General features: G+C 37.0%; 2 protein-coding genes across 8 annotated transcripts in view; one reads left to right on the plus strand and one right to left on the minus strand.

Annotated features, from left to right (window-relative positions):
* Positions 1-3,437, plus strand: part of SGCE (sarcoglycan epsilon) — a 33,729-nt gene extending 30,292 nt beyond the window's left edge. For all 7 annotated transcript variants that reach the window (XM_055807035.1, XM_055807037.1, XM_055807039.1 and 4 more), the window contains one exon: positions 613-3,437. In XM_055807035.1, the coding sequence (XP_055663010.1) occupies positions 613-663 (51 nt within the window). In that variant the 3' untranslated portion in view covers positions 664-3,437. The remainder of the gene's footprint in view (positions 1-612) is intronic.
* A 793-nt stretch (positions 3,438-4,230) lies between these two features.
* CASD1 (CAS1 domain containing 1) overlaps positions 4,231-18,748 on the minus strand; it is a 31,720-nt gene continuing 17,202 nt past the window's right edge. The window contains exons 8-18 of the mRNA XM_055807034.1: positions 16,866-17,080; positions 15,473-15,898; positions 14,964-15,053; positions 14,264-14,383; positions 13,157-13,313; positions 11,579-11,658; positions 10,609-10,710; positions 9,142-9,282; positions 8,523-8,600; positions 7,500-7,592; positions 4,231-6,530 (exon numbers count right to left, since the gene is read on the minus strand). Coding sequence (XP_055663009.1) covers positions 6,264-6,530; positions 7,500-7,592; positions 8,523-8,600; positions 9,142-9,282; positions 10,609-10,710; positions 11,579-11,658; positions 13,157-13,313; positions 14,264-14,383; positions 14,964-15,053; positions 15,473-15,898; positions 16,866-17,080 — 1,769 coding nt within the window. The 3' untranslated portion in view covers positions 4,231-6,263. The remainder of the gene's footprint in view (positions 6,531-7,499; positions 7,593-8,522; positions 8,601-9,141; positions 9,283-10,608; positions 10,711-11,578; positions 11,659-13,156; positions 13,314-14,263; positions 14,384-14,963; positions 15,054-15,472; positions 15,899-16,865; positions 17,081-18,748) is intronic.

Raw genomic sequence — 18,748 nt, forward strand, 5'->3', positions numbered from 1 at the left:
GAACTATCTGAATCCCCAGTAAGAAACAATTGTTATTTAACCTTTTACAAAAATGCGGACTTAACAGCTGAGATAACACTTGATGGTTTTCACAAAGTTCATGCAATTCTTTCCCAGTTATGTTTTAAAAGTGACAATTCAAATATATTAACGTTCATATTACACTGCTGAAAATTGCTACTGGTCTCTAATATGAAAAGTTACATTGGCAAAACTCATGAGGACTATTTTAAGGGGCTTAAATGAAAAGGTTTATAGGCTATTCCTATAAATATGCAAAAGACCAAACAGTGTATGTACACTGTATGGTGCATTTTCCATTTTGAGTTTCGCAGCCTCCTTATGAAGTCTGTTAGATCTCAGATAGAAAAATAAATTCCCGGTTAAACAGTCTTCTCCCTGATCTCTCTCTTCCCAGAAGAAAGCAAGCGAAGCTTCTTCACGTGTATGTCGTCTTTTGGTCCAGGTTGTACATGTAGTGTTTCTCCAATGTGGTTGTTGATACAGGGACTAATAAATCCTATTTATGTGCTGTTCAATCAATTGGCAGTTCAGTATTGTGGAAGCATCATCTGCCACTGATGGATTATACAAATTCTCATCTATTTGCAGGTAAATGGTATTCCTGAGGAAAGAAAACTAACAGAAGCAATGAATTTGTAATCGGAGAAGGCAGCAAATTGTCTTATTTCCTTATTTGTTCTGATTGATGCATGAGTTTTTCTGGTGTATATTGTGCATGCCCACAGTATTAAGACTTTCAGTGCCAGAGAGTACAGTCACTTCCATGTAACTAGTGTACCTTATCCTTTTGTACTTTGGACATTTTTGACAATTTGTAAGCACTGATAACTTTTTATATTTGTTACATTCAAAAAAATAATCTTTCAAATATATGTATGAATAAATATCAAACTTTATTCTGTCCTGTGATCCCTCCTGAAAGTTTTAACAGGGAAATCAAAACTTTAAAATATGTGCCAGGTTCAAAGGATTTCAGCCTCTGTTCAGTGGGATAATTGCCTTACATTTGCACACCAAAAGCCGTAGTGTATAAGCATGAAAACTTGTGCAATGTGATGAGGTTCAGAATTAGTATTCCAAATTTATTAGGCATTAATTTTTTAGAGATTATCAAAACACAGTAAGCAAAGTTATTTTTGAAAAAAGAAAAATAACACCCCCCCCCAAAACTTTTCCTGTTGAAAATTGGATTTTTGTTCCTTTACCAGATACTACCCTATTTGAAAACGTGTAACCAATGAAACATTTAAAATCTGTCCATTCATTCATCTGGTTTATGTTACAAGAAACTGTTACAAACTACAGGCAGAAATTAATGTCTGCAAATAAATAAGGGTAACTTTTGTTATGGTATACCTGGACTAACTTTTAACTCTTTAAGAATACTTGTTAAATAGTTCTTTTGTTATATTCCTGATGCCCCAGTACAAGTTTATTTTTTGTATCCTCCACCTTCTTTGCTCCAAAAAGAATAAAAAGAATGGTGGGAGAACTAGCTATGTAATAAACAAAGGATTCTGTTTTAGCATCTTAAAAAGGAGTTTATTAAATACATACTTTCCTGGAGGTGGCTACTTTGAGAGGCATTTCTCTGTGCAGCTGAAAGCTTAGTAAGATGAAATTTGTTAAAAGGATGTGAACCGAGGTTTCCTTATTCTTCAATAGATGGTGATAAATTTATTTTCTGACACTTTTCTGTGTATTTTAGATGAATTATTCTGATGCTTCTTTAAATCCTGAATGCAGCATAACACAGGACTTAAGGGTCTCCAGCTGTAACAGCTCACACCCAGCAGTTCTTGGGGTTTTACCTTAAAGCATCATACCGTTTTAAGCTGACACTTAGGCTTTGGTTTTCTTCTGTAATATTTTGTCTTTCAGGAGCTGTACGTTCATCAGGATGCTACTTTGTAAGCAAAAAGCTGTCTGTTTAAAATTGCTAAATGCTGGTTATATTTCCTTAGTTGAGAGTTTTGAGGTCTCTGCTAAGAGAAATTCCGAGTCATTTAGGAATTTAAGACTGAGGCTAAAAAGAATCTGTAAAATAAGGTTATTGGAGTTTGTAAAAAGACCAAAAGTAGTCACTGGCTTTTTTTCTTTCTTTCTTTTCACAGTTATGACCATGTTCCTTCAAAACACAAACACTTAATGTTCATTTTTAAGTAAAACGATGTGTTTATAGGCTTGGGCCTGAACGCAGCACCTCAGCAGGTAGTTAAAACAGTCCTGAGCTGCTTTTTAAGCTGCATTTTGTGCAACAAGTATGGTAACTTGCAGCAAAGTACGTAAGTGGCGCTCAGTACTTTATAGGTACTTGTATATTGTCAAGCCTTAAATGTCAGTTTGCAAGGCTGCCCTAAATGCCAAGCACAACCCACAGCACATCCAGCCGCATCTAACCCTGCGAGTAGTGCTGGGGGTTGTTACACACTACAAGAGGTAGTTCAAGCTACAGTCATGTAAGTTGAAAAACTACGTTTCTGAAACAGTTGGAATAAAGAGCCATTCCTACTTGCTTTCCAAGTGGCATGCATCGCTCCTACCTACCTCATCCAAAAGGGACCAGGGAAGAGATTTCATCAGCCAGTGAGCCTCCTGAGACCCCTCCTTTTTTCCAGCAGCTTGGATGGTTATCAGTGGTGAAAAGTGACCTAGAAAACTGCACACTGAGATTTATAGTGAATAAAAAATTTATCCAAGCTGTGAAAAATTTGAGTACAATCAGCACTTGGTTTCTACTAGTTCCTATCATTTTCTACTCTATTTTCAAACATACAAGCTGTCAGTGCTTTGAAACAGAAATGAATGGAATGGATTTTAAATAATTTTTAATGCAACGTAAGACTAAACTTTGTAAATAGTGTTGGTTTTGAATTCGTAATGATTTCTGATAACTCGAGGATGACACGACAATCAATTAAGTACCAGCTGAGCTGCTCCCATCTTAGTTGTACTAATATGTAACAGTGCCAATATGTTTAAAGAAATTTCTTAAAACTGCTATGTACATGCATGAACAATCACTTTGTACCAGCGGGCACTCCACCTATTTTGACAATAATCTGATGATACAGGTGACTTGCGTATTAAGCACACCTGAACTATTTTATGATTGAAAGCTTCATTTATTTCAGGTAAGTTTAATAACAAATTATTTTTACTTACTAAAACAATTACTGTGGAAGCATAGCTTTATAAAGCTGGCTAAGGACACTTAGTGGCTAAAGAATTAGTAATAGTTAAACGTGCCAATAGTTAAAACAGTAAATTCACAGCCTCTTTTTAACAGTGTATGATGACAGTATGAATGGACATTGTATTAAGTGACTGTCGCAACCAAATTAAACAGAAAGCACTACAGCTGTCTTTGTAAATATAGGAAATGTAAAATCTAATAAATAGGAAAACATTAAGTGGTGATGTTTTTGCCTGGTTATTTTACGTAATAATGCCTCAACAACTTCGTGTCACCGTTGCCAGTGTTATGGACAGTAATACTGGATGGTGAGCATCTAAGAATGGAGGTGCAGCTGACGGCACAGCGTTTCTGTTTAGCTGATGGAGATGCTGAAATAGGTGGTGTAACCAGCAAGGATGGAGAGTATTTGCCCACTTAGTTCAGGTGCCCACATTAGATGGTACCTCCCTGATTATACAAAGAGCTCTGGGGACAGAAACTACCACTCTGAGTCCTTTGCTTAAGGAGCCCCTTCTGTTCAGTGTGGGACTTCAGTAGCTAAATTAAAAGCTACATTTCTTGACCCAAACAAATCTTAAGGATGGATTTCTTGATGTTGCCAGACTGCAGAAAAGCCAAGTCCGTTCCTCTGCTTTCACACAGTTTGCTGCAGAATTTCTAGCTTGTAACCCAGGGAGGAAAAGTATTTTGACACCTCCGCTGTGGAGTTCTGCTCAAGTCCCCTGACCTCCAAGGGTGGTTTTGACCACTGGAGCTGTAATTTCATCAGACCTGGGACAGTGCAATTAACGGCAGAAGACTCTTTCTTGCTGCACTGCATCTGAAATAATTTGTGATACAAGTGAGTATCTGCCCTTCATTTGAAGTAACAGTATCCAGAACATTACTCTGGGGGAAAAAGCAATACTAATCTGTAACTTAAAGTAGGCATAATAGTGAACTGTACCCCAGCTAGAGTAAAGCAATAAAAAGTTTTTACTTAATTGACGTTGCTCCCATTACAAAAATAAGCATCCACAGCACATTTATTTAATGTTTAAATTACTTCATATTTTTACATAACCTGAAAAGAAAATATATTTATCCCACATACAGTCATAGTAAACAAGTGCATTATTTCAAACATTAAAAATAAATCTTTTAACCAAGTCTGTACAACAGATAAATAAAATTATATCTAAAATACTTAAAAGTTGTGAAAAACAAAACAAAAATTCTCTCTCAAACTCACAGTTCCCCATTGCTCCTAATACTGGCATAGATGACAGTTATGCATCCTATCCCCCACTACACTGTTCCCCTGTACCATTTCTTTCAGCCATGCAGATGTACTGAGCGAGGAGGTTAAGTTTCCAAACACTGGAAGTAATGCACACAATGAGTATCCTTCCAGTAGCTTCAAAGTAGCTGGCAGGCTTTGTAAAACTGCTAAACTTGGGGAAGTGAGTGATACATATTATTTTTTTTTAATGATGAAACTTCACCACCAAAAAAAGAAGTGAAGCCATTCCTTTAACACAGGTTTTTTTGCACTTATTGGTGGCTGCAAGTTTGAATTCAATTTAACAGGGATAAGATCAAACCATGCGCGTGACAGTTAAGCACGGTACAAACTGGGATTCATGTTTACAATCATACATAATTGCACATACGCTTGGAAAACAGTATTGTGCTTGTGGTTTTGCCTGCTAGCAAGTAATCCATAGAAGAATAAAATTAATAAAGCAACTAGAGGTCAAACCAGCACCTGAACGCAAACAACAAAAGGCAAAGAAATGACCACAACCTCACTGAGTAAGTGGAACATAAATTACAGCTTGTCACTGCCACACTGAAGGGCTGTTTCTTTCAATTTAACTTTTTATGCTAAAGGAAAGAGTAAGAAAGATGGGTGCTGCTAAAAAGGACAGGGAAAAAAGGTTCCTCCAAACAGCTCCAGTCTCATCTGTAGTTCTGAGACTCCACCATCTGCACGCAACAAGATAACCACTCAGTCCCTCCTCCTCGTATCATCAACAGATTTACTTCCACCCTTGACTTGCATCCTTTGAAATGAAAATACTATTACTGGAGGGAATATGGCACCAGTTCCTTAATGAGACCTAGGTTCAAGGTCACCTGCAAACTCAGAGAGAGGTTTGAAGATCACTGCTGCCCTGTTCTCCTGTTTCCTTAAGATCTGGTAGACTGGATATGATGGGATTTCATCTGAGTGGCAAAAGGAAGCTGGAGGTCTTCCAAGAATTCTCCATCTTGAACTGAGTCTGAAAATTATTCATCTGTTTGTTCACTGAGATGTTACAGAGAACTGCACATAGTTAAATGAATTAGTAGAAAATTTATGAAAAAGCAAACGATTTTTGGAAAAAAATCAAATTGTCTTTATAAATTTCACCTCAATTTACCGCATTCGCTGAAAACATCTTAAATTTCTAAAAAGATCCCATAAAATATTATGTAAACTTGTATATAATCTTAAATCACTGGTGATGACTTTTTATTTCCATGTATAAAGGGTTTCATATAACATATACTATCTCCACCCAAAATACTAATTTCTAAACAAAAAAACTATCGCTTTGTTCAGAAAAATGCCCCCATTTACCAATAACTTCACGTTTCACATCCGCTGAAGGTGACCATTAACGAAGGATCACAAGTTTGCTCTTTTCCGAGAATGATCACAGCATGTGTTACGTGTAGGCGGTGCCCTAGCAGCATCCGCTCTTCGTTTGGCTAATTCTGTGATATGCCCATGATATTGCTAAACCACTTCACTTCTTCGTGTCATGTTTAAACAGATATGTAAACAGAAACATATATCCAGTAGAAAAGACTCATTTTCACATGCAATTCTGTACAGTGCATTCTTGTTTCTCAGATTATTTGAGAAGGCTGTTTCCACACAAAATATGTACATTTGCACTATATACATTTTCCACACACTTAACTTAAATATCTTCTTGTACCTCCAGTTGAGAATTTTTGTTTAGGCAGACACAAAATAAACCTGAAGAAAGTTTCCAAGAATCTTTTCAAGTTAATGCCTTGACGGATCTTGCATTGCTGAGAAGAAGTGTAGTCCAGAAAAAAAACCAGCTATGCATAGCAGCCTTTTCAGCAGAGTTGAGTTATCTTTAGGAACCACAATCTGTGCTAGATCATTAGTGATCTGAGAAATCTCATGTGCCACACACACAAATATAAAAGTGCTGACAAGAATGTTAAACATTGGATATCCAGGAATGAGCACCAAGATCCCCTTTGTGTCTGCTGCCAGCCAAATATGGTATTGGCAAATGAAAAGCTGAAAGAAAAAATGAAGTGCGGTTAATAATGATTATATATATAAATATTTTTACTTACATAAAAATATCTAATTATTACTATTGCACCGACACACTATCCTTCTGCTTAAGTCAGACATTTATGATTAAATAACATACTTCGAGAAGCTGTATTCCACATGTTTTTCATTTACATTATGTCAGAGCAGATGAGGAGTACGCCTCCATTCAGTTACTATAGCTCTGGTGAGGGACTGAACTAACATATGCGCCTGCAAATGAAAAGACAATGCTTCAACAGCTGATGAATGGAAAGATCCCTGGAGCGGATCAGGACCAGGAATCAGAACAGCGAAAATGTGATCCTTTAAAAAAATCAAATTCAAAATCATGTCCTACATACACATTTTATTGCAATGAGTTTCCCCCCTAAGTTCCTATCCCTTTTTAAAGTATATTTTAGTAATCAGATAAAATTAAACATTTAATATTATTAAACAGCAAATAAAATGAAAAGCAAGATAATTCCTACTGTTTCAAAATACACACTCAATGCAACAAGATAATATTTGGACTAAGAAGGGGTTTTTTGTAAAGGTACATTGTTGATTAATGCAGGAAAGCTTTGTAGGGCAAACACTAGTTAGTATAATTCATGCTGATCCTTCAGCTGGCTTACATTTTTATCTTCCAACTGCATACACACCACAGCTTACTCCAGCATTAAGTCCCCACTCTCACAAGCCTATACTCCCGCCCCCCCCCCGCCGAAACAGCGTAAGAAATAAGTTTGCTACTGTGAGACTGCCATTTCAGCGATTTTTAAGTGTAGACAGAAGCTACAATGCCAAGAGGTCAAATACGACAGCATGATACTAAGTAAGCCAATAAATGTTTTCGCTATTTATGTGTTATACTCCAATATTGATAATAAAACCACCTGTCATTTCTAAGTTTCAATTCACTGTACTTCTCATCATTCTACTTACCTCTAAAGAAATTTTGCCAAACCAGGCAAAGAACGAGCTATACACAGATCTGACATATCCAGGAATGTTCCTGATGAGGATGAAAGCTAAAATCTTAAAACAAACAAAAAAAAAAGTGACTGTGGATGACAAGCAGATTACACACACACGCACATCAAAGGTTTAATCACTTTCGCTGTCCGAAGTACCCCATGCATTAAATTTTCTTCATGATCTAGTAAATATATAAACCAAACAAAAATCCATGCCAGTTATACCTAATAAATTTTATCTTGAAATTGCAAATCTCTTACATATTCTTATAGCATAGCAAGTCACATTTACACCTTCAGTAGAATCACTAGGCACCGTCACAAAACATGTTACACCATGCCAGCCTAAAATGAAAGTGGCCACAAATCGGAGCTAACCCTCAATTTTTAAAGAGAGGGTGTCGGTGGACAAACTAATATTAAAAAATTAAGTCACATATGCACTGAAGAGAGTAGGACAAACTATTTAAAAAGAGGAAAGGGAGGAAACAGAATCAGACAGCTGGGATACAGTGAGGCAGGGAACACAGTAAGAGGAAAATCTAAATTTAAGAAAACCACATGCATGCCCCTGTGGCCCACCCCCTTTCTGCCTAAAACTGACTACAGGGTCCCATAGGTTCCTTCCTACACTAACACCTCCCAAACACTCACGCTTCCCTACAGCCGCCTTCTTTTCTACTGCTGTGCAATTAGTTAAATGTTGGGTTTGGCCTTAAGCAGTGTATACGAAATCTACACTAAGGATATCAAGGTTAATCGAAAGCATAACCGCACTATGCGAGTTCAGTGCTTAAAGGCAATGAGAAACAGTGTACAAGGCAGTTAAACCCTTTTTCACTTTCAGACATTAAAGACTTTCAGAATGACGCTCAGTATCTGACATTCCATGTTAAAGCAAAAATATATACTTTTTTTTTTTTTAAAAAAGCCCCAACACGAACAGACTACATTCTATCACTGTAAGGAAGAGGATCATAATTATAATTACCTGCACCACAGAAACAGAAGGATGTAGTTCATTGCACTCTGTCTTGTTTTTACAGCTACTAGCCCAAATAGAGTAGGTCTAAAAGATATAAAAATCAGTCTGTGTAGCAGTTATATGTAACATTTAAAAATTAAGCACAAGGTAAGCTATTTTGAAGTGCTTTCAGCAGTAGTTGCTTCACTAAGATGTGAGACAGTAATAGAAAAAACTACATTGCGCTTAGTTTTGTGTTTGTCTCAAATTCATCTTTGCAACTGATGAATACCATACTTACTCACACCTTAAGATACATGGACACTGTTGGCAAATTTCTTTTATCACAAATAGACAAGCAATTAAGAGTGGAGGTAAGAGCCGCACTATCTACCATATTATTTTTATGATCCAATTTTCTTGTAACCTTTGCAATGAACTGAAAGAATGACGATGTTTTACAGTTTACTGAAAGGAAAAATATTTTATTGAGTAGACAGGTAGGGCTGTGCACAAAAACACAGCTGAAATATCTCCAGATCAAGATTTGATTTTTTAATCAACGTATTTTCTAAACAAGAACTTCAGAAATCTTATTCTTTAGAGATTTACAAACCTGATTATACTAGTTATACTAAGTACGTACCAAAAAGGATACAACTGAAATAAATAATAAAACATTTGAAATTCTGCTGGAGAAAAGAGGGTCTCCCTTTCCTTCTGATATCATCTGACGTTTCTGCAATGCCAGGTAAATGAAAGCAAAGAGCATCCCATGAAAAACCACCTGTAAAAGACAAACAGAATGCAATGAATATTTCATGGCTTTTACAGGAACTTCAGGTACAAACTCTAACGCTACAGAATAAACTATTTGTAATACCAAAGCTTAGGCTTCAAAAGGTCCTTTCCCAGATTTACTGAAGTGAACAAAAATAGGCTTTCTACACTTGATTGTCATAAGCTGCATTTTTAACTCAACTCAAAAACTACAAATAAAGTACTCTTACTAATGCTTCAGAGCATTAAAGACATAACAACAAAATTTCAAGAAGCTTTCGAGTACCCAACATACCCTCTGCAATCTATGCCAGCATTGAGAAGGGCTTTCTCTGGGGAAAAACCAAGAGTCTCCGGCCCTCTCCCAAGCTGGCAGGTGAAAACATTCAACAAGCACTACAAGTGCTTCCCTCCCTCACAGACACAATTCTTAAACAGAGTGTTTTATGACCTTATGCCAAGTTCTCATTAGCTAGCAAGATGATGCTGTTTCAGGCCCATGTGGTGCTTATCTTCTGTATTTATTTTGAGACTTGCTCTTCAGCGGCGTCACAGCACACCCACTGTTCACGAGCAACAGCACTCCAAGCCTGAAATGCTGCAACACAGTGTGCGCTGCTGATGGGAGCAGCCCAGGACGAGCCTACTGTGTGCTTTGTGAATTTCAGCTACTGCAGACCAACAGACATAGAAGCGTGCAAGTCACCCTATTAAGCCTACGTTTAGTAAAGAAATGCTCCCATCTTAGAAACTCCACTTGCTTACCAAGAAGGCAAAAAACCAAAAAAGAGACCAGTGTCTCCCTGTTCTATTCCCCCACACTGTAGGTTCAGTAACCGGAAAGAAAGCACTTTCCCACTGGAAAACTATTTTAAAATACAGGAAAGAATAGTCTGGTTTGAGCATCAAGACCCTGATTTTAAAAGTGTTTCAGAGGTAACATTAAAAGAAATATATCCTTAACTGATATAACATTCAAAAAATATTATTAAGAAAGCCACCACAATAATTTGCCTTGTATTTCAATAGCCTAAAGTGCTACAGGTGTTACACTTCCACACTAAAATTTTTGAGAAAAGATAAATCTCGGTCATTTGATGACTTTATTTTTTAAAAACAAACTAAGTAGGATCCAGCAGTAAGTAAACCAACACCCAAGCAAGGCTTTCACTGACATTTGCAGAAATAAGGTGGAGGTAGCTTAGTCTTCTATTAAACAACACACTAGAACAAATTCTTGCTTTCTCTGGAGGAAAGGAAAACAACCCTCCCCTCTCCCCACATTAAAAAATATACTTAAAAGACCATGTAAATTAATGCAAATGTTACACACATAGCGGTCCAGCTTCCACCTAAACCACCATTCATAAACATTCCCATTCAGTTCAAAACACTTGGACAGTGGCCAGAAAGAAAATATCTTCTCAAATGCACCCTGTAGAAAATAAACATGGCAAAAGCATTAACAATTGTCAGCCATATTTACTACATCAATATGCTGTCTTTTAATATTATCAAATCCCTATTTCACTAGCTACGTGCCATTACCAAAATAACAGGCTTCCTTAAAAGGCACTCCCCCGCCAAAAAAAAAAGAAAAAAAGAAACCCAAAAATACTTCTTCAGATGAGAGAAGGTTTCAGTTTTGCTTCCCATAAAGGTATTGGCACACCTTCCATTTTGTACGGCAGGCTTAAAGGAAGAGAGCACTGACTTGTTGGGATAAGGAACGCATACTCTATCTACAGAAGACTGCAGTTCAACAGGCTTGAAACCAATGAGGGATTAAAACGACACAATGCCCCCTGTAAAATCCAAGTGACAAATCCTGCCCTTATTTCTGTCAGCTACACTTACAGCATTGCAGTGAGGTGCCAATTCAGCATGAGAACCAGTCTTTTGAGGAGCTATTGAAGCCAACACCTGGTCTCTAAGAGACACCGGTCTTCATGCCACCACCTATCACCAGATGTATCACCATATGCTAGCAAAAAATAGTAACTTTAAGCACATAAAAAAAAAAACCCACCCCAAAACCAAAGCATAGACTTTTGTATTTATCACATTTGTAGTAGTATACTAAAAATATGTCAAGCATTATAAACAAATGAGTAAGATACAGAATTGTGTTTTTTCCAGCATCCACACCAATTCAAATATGAAAAGAAACTGAAAGTTTCAATTTTTTTTCATCTGTATTTATGATACAGGAGCAAATACAGAAGTTACAAGCACATTAAAAAGTAGAGATAGGTAACATACTCTTAGGCTGTTAAGGATAAAAATAGTCAAAATTTACGAACCTGAGAATATGACAGAAAATATATACACGTCAGTAAGCAAACCAGTTTCAGCAGTAAACCAAAGTGCCACAAGCAATTCCCTGAGGAAGAAATAACCAGTATGCAGTCATCAATTTTTCAACAGCAAACCCCAGGACACATTAAATAACAACTGCCAATTGTTTAGTGTAGCTATGCTTAGTAATAGATACATTCACAAATAATTGTTCAACTATTACCAGCAGTATTTTACCACTATCTACATTTACATACCAAATTTTACTTTAAACAATTAAAATAAACATTCACAGTAATTAACCACCTATTAAACTTAAATTAAGCCTCATGTCTGAAACAAGGACAACATACATACAGAAAGAAGAGAATGTAGGTTTTCAAACAGAAACACTATTTTAAAGCATCTGCTTTCCCAAACACCCTGCACAGGCAGTCCTTATTCTAGGTGAATACAACTAAGTAAATAAAACACAATGCCCACAGCTTGTGTCTTCTGAAATAAGTAGAGCATATGTTATTAAACTTTGAGGTACCAGTTGTACTCCAAAGCTCAATTGCAGGTCATTAAGGACAAGTATCTTGTTAAAAGAAGCCTGAGAAACTGCCCATCAAAGCTGTCAGCTGATACTAAGGTCTACCCAAGCCTCAGCACTGCAACAGAGATCATCTCCCTCTCTCTCCACACACATTGGCAGCCGTAAACGGGGACATAAACAAGTGAAAGCTGTCATTGAAACATTTTCTAGTTTCACAGTACACTGTTGCTCTGAAGTACACAACAGTCATTTCTCTGTATCTGGAACAGAAGTGCCTTTGCAGAAAAAAACCCCAACATAATAGTGGAGCTATTTGCCTTTGAGATATTTTGTAAAACTACTGTCAGATTATATTTTTGCAGCATCTATTCCTAGTATGCATTTGGTATATTTCATTGTCCTATCTGTAGACTATAAAAACTAGGTATTACTCCCATCAATAGGGAAAGAGGATCTAAGATTCCTAAGGTTCTAGTTCTAATTTAGGTGAATTAAATAATAAGCATTTACCAAATGATGACAGCTTTTGAATGAACTGCAATGCATAAAATAAACTGGGATTCACTTTATCTAAGATACTAAAATAACTAACCCAATGTTCTTACTTCACAGGATATGGCGGAACTGGTGCTCAAGGTGGATGAGACATATTGGCAATGCAGAACGGGGAAGGTTAAATGCTCGCTGTTCGTGCTCTAGCCATCCATATGCTACAGCAACGGCCTCAGCTAGCTTGGGGAGTGTAACCTATGGGTTTAGCTTGCATTCAGTAATATTACAGCTCTTGATAGAACAGATCTCTGATGGTCAAAACCTATTAAAAGGTATTCTAATATAACTGTTACCAGAGGCAGTTTAGTTACCAGCTGTTAAAATTTTCAGCTGACATATAGTTCACCCACGACAAACTATTTCTGCTAACAGCTGTCTAGCACGCTTTGGCTATGTTACGAAGAGACAGATCTACTAACAATACCATTTTCTGTATGGTTACCATTGTAGTAACATGCAAATGTTTTATAGCAGAAAGAAGAAAAACACGTACCATTTGCTTTCTTCTGGACTATCTGAGGCCATACAGCTAAGGTGGCATAAATGATCATAAACCAGACAGTGACTAATGGTACAAAGTAGTAGAACTGGTAAGGTCGGTCCATCACTATGCACAGTACCACAACTAAGAAATTGAGACGAAATAAAACCTGGAGGGTGTCAGAGGAGAATACATAAACTGGGAGGCAAAGGTGAGAGAGACTGAGGACGTGTTTCTTCAGCACTATAAGGAAAAAAATCTATGTATTTCACACCTCACATGCTGATTCTATTTCAGTGGAAACTCAGATAAGTATCTCTCCTTAACATCCACAATGCAATACTACAGGCTGATCATGTAGTACCGGACCCATCCTATGCTGGCCTAGGTAGAGAGTGCAACAAAAATAGGGTAAAACAGAACTGACTGTTCCCCAGGCTGGGGACCGAGTATTCCGGCCACTGGATGCTGTTAATGCCTCTCTGCTTTCACACCCACAGGTACCTGGGCTATCTCAGTTAAAGCCAGGGTAATGTCATTACCAGTGCTGCAGTTAGGCTGTAGACATACCTTTAAAAAGCACCATGACCTGACTTACCTGACAATGTAATACTTAAGAGAAATAAAAGATCAATTCTTTAAAAAAAATTTTAAACTGCTACAGCACATGCTGCCAAATGCGGAGAGACACCACAAAAACAGGTATGTTTTCCAGTATCATTACAGTGCAAAAATTCCTTTTCTTCATAACAAACGTAGGCTTCAATACACTGACTTTGGAAGACTGTGTGGATCATTACTTACATATTCTTCTCTACCGTAAATTGCTACTGCAACGAAAACTCCATTGCTATATACTGGAAAATATTTGTCTTGATATTTTAAAGCCTATGTACTTAAATATTTTACATTGTAAGTGTCATTTATATGCTATATGTTTGTATTAGATAAACACTACCGATAAAACAGGTCAGATTATACAGAAATAACAGCCATTTTTAATGTGCAAAACTTGGTTAAGTAATCTGATATCACACTATTTAGGGATTACAGATATATTATGGATGTTCTGCTATCTGAACAATTTTCTTTATAAAAACAGTAAGTAGAGATTCTTACCTGACACACTCTGTATACACCGAAGTCCCCTTTTATCCAAAAATATGAGAAGTGTCCATAACCTGTTTGGAACAGATATGCAGCAACCAGAACTCGAATGTGCATGTACACGGGCAAAAACTGTTGAGAAAAATAAAGCACCTTTTATAAATAGCCATGTAAATGCTTTTGGCTTCCCTTTTTACCCTCCTATTTTATATTTTTTCTGCATTGTGATAAATCAGGTTTAAATAAGAAAAGAAGCATTATGCTACATTTCCTTGTATTCTTACTAAGCTCTGCTGGTGCCCTAACCTCTCTGATGTTAAAATTAATTTCTTCTATTTATTGCTCTACGCTTTCCACATTCTATTACCAGTTAAGAGAGACTTAAGAGGGCTCTTTGAAAGCTTACCTTCAGCAGTTTCAAGTCCAGAACATAAAAAAAGAAGTGTTGCTAGCCATTAATGTAATATTCTACACGAGGAAACAAGTATTTTTTCCCACTGACCAAGTAATGCATAAAGTGCTCTTATCAATTAAATCTACACTTAAATAGAGAGAAAATCTAATTCTGTTTTTTAAGTTTTTAAAACTACAGGAACAATAGCATTAGTAATTCATTCTATTCAATTTTAACACACATTTGCACTATCTTTCTTTTGAAGAAACACCCAAATTGCATTCCCACTTAAAAAAATATGAAATTCAAATCACTTACAGTGCTTGCTCCAGAGATATGATAAATCAAAATAACAAGTTGCATCCAGCCCTTCCATTCATCAGTCTGTTCTCTATTTAACACTTTAGTCTAATGCAAAACAAAACAAGAGTGTTGCTATTCCGAAATGTACAAAGGAACATCTACAAAACGAGGAGAAAAAGTTAAAAACGATAAACTACTTTATGGGAAAATAGGTCACAATTGTAAAAGCCTTCCGTCTAGCGGACACAGGTCTACCAGATTTTGACATGATCTCTACTCTTTTGTATCCAGGCTGTGCCCACTTCCAATATGACTGAGTGGCAATGGCTAAAAGTGCTTATACCCATATGCTTTCAAAAAGCTTTTGCATCTAATTCCATGCAAATGCCATATTGCTGGTAAGCGTATTTTTTGCAGATGAGTTTTCTTGACTTTGAAAATTTGACTTTCAATATTTAGCAATTAGTTATTTACACTGAAACTGGGAAACAATGTTATAAGCCGGATGTCAACATAATCATTACCTCTTTGGTATTTTCGGTATAAAATACCCCCAAAACCAAGATATAGATGATTGGTATGAAGAAAGATGAATGTGTATAAAATTTATTTTCCTTCATGAAAAGATTTGCTCTGTCACACAGATAAAAATAGGTCATGATTAGACCCAGCTTGCAGAAGGAGTGTAAGAGCATCTCTAAAGTAGAAGCACTAGGAGTGCTGATGGCAGGTTTCTTCTCCTCTCCACTTTCCAAATCAGTGCATGATTTGTTCTTCCGATAATTATTCCGATGAATTACATTGATAATTAAATATCCAATAATGGACAAAGTAAAGAAACAGAAAGCTAACTTCTGTATCAGAGTGAGAGGAGGCTGAGGCTGGCAGCAGGAGCCATCAATGGGCTTCATTATCTTATTGCAGTAGACGTTCATAAGAATCATCGCATTCTGTTAAAAAAATAAGCAGTTTTGTCAATCTCTAATAAAAGTTAACATTTTCATCGTAAGGAATTTTCTTTTAGATCATGCATTGACATAAACCATGCAATTCTCCCTTATTATCACGTAATTTCACAGTCCCCCACATACCTAGCTGCATGCAATAGCAACGCCTCTTCCAAACAGGAAACCCTTGAGCTCCTTGAGGTAAGCAAAACCACCTAAACCTATTCCTTAGAACAGAAGGGTTCTCTCTACTGGCTGTAAAAGGAGCTATAAAGAGCTAAATGGGCTATAAATGAAAAAAAGCTAACAAACTTGGCTCCTAAAGGGGCACTGTAATAAAATTCTCTCAAACACAACGAGGAGGCTGAAACTTGTGGTGGGATGACACTTAGTTTCTAAACTGAAATATGCAAATGACTGGAACTAAAGCGACACAGCCGAGGAGCTCTTTTACAAGAAGGGCAGACTGACACAGCTCAGGGGGACTCACTACAGGCATATTTATATTGGTAGATTGCAGATAAAGTAAGAAATAAAGTCAGTGGCACTCCATGCAACCAGGAAGGTGTGTATTGTGTGTTTTGTTACCCTTTTCATACTCCTTACTATATAAAATCATATGGGCATATAGGGGAAAATTTAAGACTTATTTCTTAGCACTGCTTTACAAATCATTATCACCCTAATTCATTCATGCAGTTGAAGGCACAAAGTTTGCACTCAGGATCTAAAAGATCTAGTGGATTAACAGCTGTTGTAAAATAGCTACACACTGATGGGTTCGCTGTGTTTTTCAAACATCTTATGTAACTGACTGCCCTCCCACCCGTTGAGATTTTCTTAACAAAATTTCTTGGAGAATGTGCAGGTCCTCATTACATTCATAGCATCTGCCATTTCAGAACATTCACTTAGAATCTTGTTTAACTATTATTATCACTTGATGTTGACCAGTTATAAACACACTTACTGTATCTCTGCTTGATTCAGGGAGATGCAGGCCATCTGCAGACTTCATGATAGTTTCTTGTGCTATCAATTTTGATACACTGAACACTTTAACTTTAGCTTTGGAATTTCGGGAACTGCTGTTCAGAATACGAACAGCTGCTTCATTATAAGCATCTATTTTCTCATTAGTGATCATTTTCCGGCTTTCACTCAGCATATCTTCATAAACAGGATCTGAATTTGAAAGAACAAAGTATGAGCACATTAATCTTCTACTTGACAAACACATTTGCTTAGCTCAAGTTGCACAGGCTATTTTCTTGTAGTTTGTCACAATTATTTAATGGCATAGAAAAAACATACAGCGAGGAATGAGTGACTGTTGAAGTAACTAGGGTAGTAACTAGAATTGTTTATGATAAAATATACTTATCACCACTCCCTAGTCATGCATATGTATTTATAGATTAGAAAGCTTTGAACAGACATAAATTCCTGTCTAATTTCCCCAAACCCATGAAAAGTGTATAATGCTGGAGTGCAGAGCCGCTTACGCCTTCTCTCAGTAATGGAATCCCCCAGGGAAAGACTCCAAAGCCAAAGGACACAAGACAGGCAGCAGAACAGACACATGAAAAAAACCAAACAAACCACACCCTAAAAACTCTCAAACTCTCTAGTTACTGTGGAAGAAACCAGCTTCTCACTTCTCTAAGTCACAGTCCAATGCATATACCACTTGCTCCTGTTGATTCCACTTTAACTAATGGCGGAATCTCAGTCTTTGAGAAAAATGGAACATCACTTAATTGCCTGCAGACTTCATGAATTATGTAAATCTTAACACAAAGCTGCATGGGGTTCTAGATCAAAAGGTCAGCTGGAATCAATAAGCTGCTACGAGAAGCTGCAGATGTTTATAACTAGTCAAATACACTCTAAGCATTATAAGTTGATTTACTTTTGCTACCTCATGCCTGCTTTTGGACAATCAATGTCAACACAGCTCTGTGTACAGACTGCTTCTCCTCTCACCTGTTCCATTGAAGAGCTCAGATGTGACTTAAATGGACTGGGTCTTTACCAACAGAATGGTGGGACATGTCTGGCAGCTAATTGCTTCTGTTACAGATAAACATGGTTTTGAAAGTAATGCGAGAAGATGAATCTGTTGATTCAGATCTAGAACTATCTTTGATAGGAACTTAGATGTGACTGTAAAGGTACAGCTGGATATATTGCTATCAGGGCTCAAAATCTGCCTATGTTTTTAACTGAGGTGATGACAATCTAAAACGCTATGTTCTATGGCAGATAAACCAGGAGCACATTCTACCTATGAGCTCGCTGTTCAGTGTCAGGGACATAGTTCAGTTTTATTGAAGAAAAGCAAGGGAATATAGATGCCATAATAAAAATCTCACAGATTCATTGTGAACCATGATTTTTGGCTCCTAATGTTAACTCATCAGTGCTCAGTGTACAGAAGCAAGTTTCATTGCAGAGACTTAAATGCTCTGTATTCTCAAGAGTATGTCTATTCATTCTAGACACACACAGAAGATGCACTTGTTGAACCTCTTCTATTATTTATGTAATCTGAAAATTTAATAGAACACCAACACAGGAATACAGTTGTTTTATGCACCTGTGTTCTTGACTCCCAGGAGCCATATACGGAGCACAGCACAGGCAGAACAGACCTGGCATGTTGAGTCGGAGAGTAAGCTAACAAAGCATTAGGAGTTGAGAAGGCAAATAATTTTCCTGAGAGATCTTTAAAATCTCCATCACTACTAACAGCTAGTTAGGGACCAGCTATTTAAGGCTGCAAGAAAGGCCAGACTGGAATTAACCAACACCCTTTCTACTCTGCAAGTAACGAGTATGGACTAAGTTTTC

Source organism: Falco peregrinus, chromosome 5 (assembly GCF_023634155.1).
Source record: "Falco peregrinus isolate bFalPer1 chromosome 5, bFalPer1.pri, whole genome shotgun sequence".
In the NCBI taxonomy this organism is placed as follows: domain Eukaryota; kingdom Metazoa; phylum Chordata; class Aves; order Falconiformes; family Falconidae; genus Falco; species Falco peregrinus.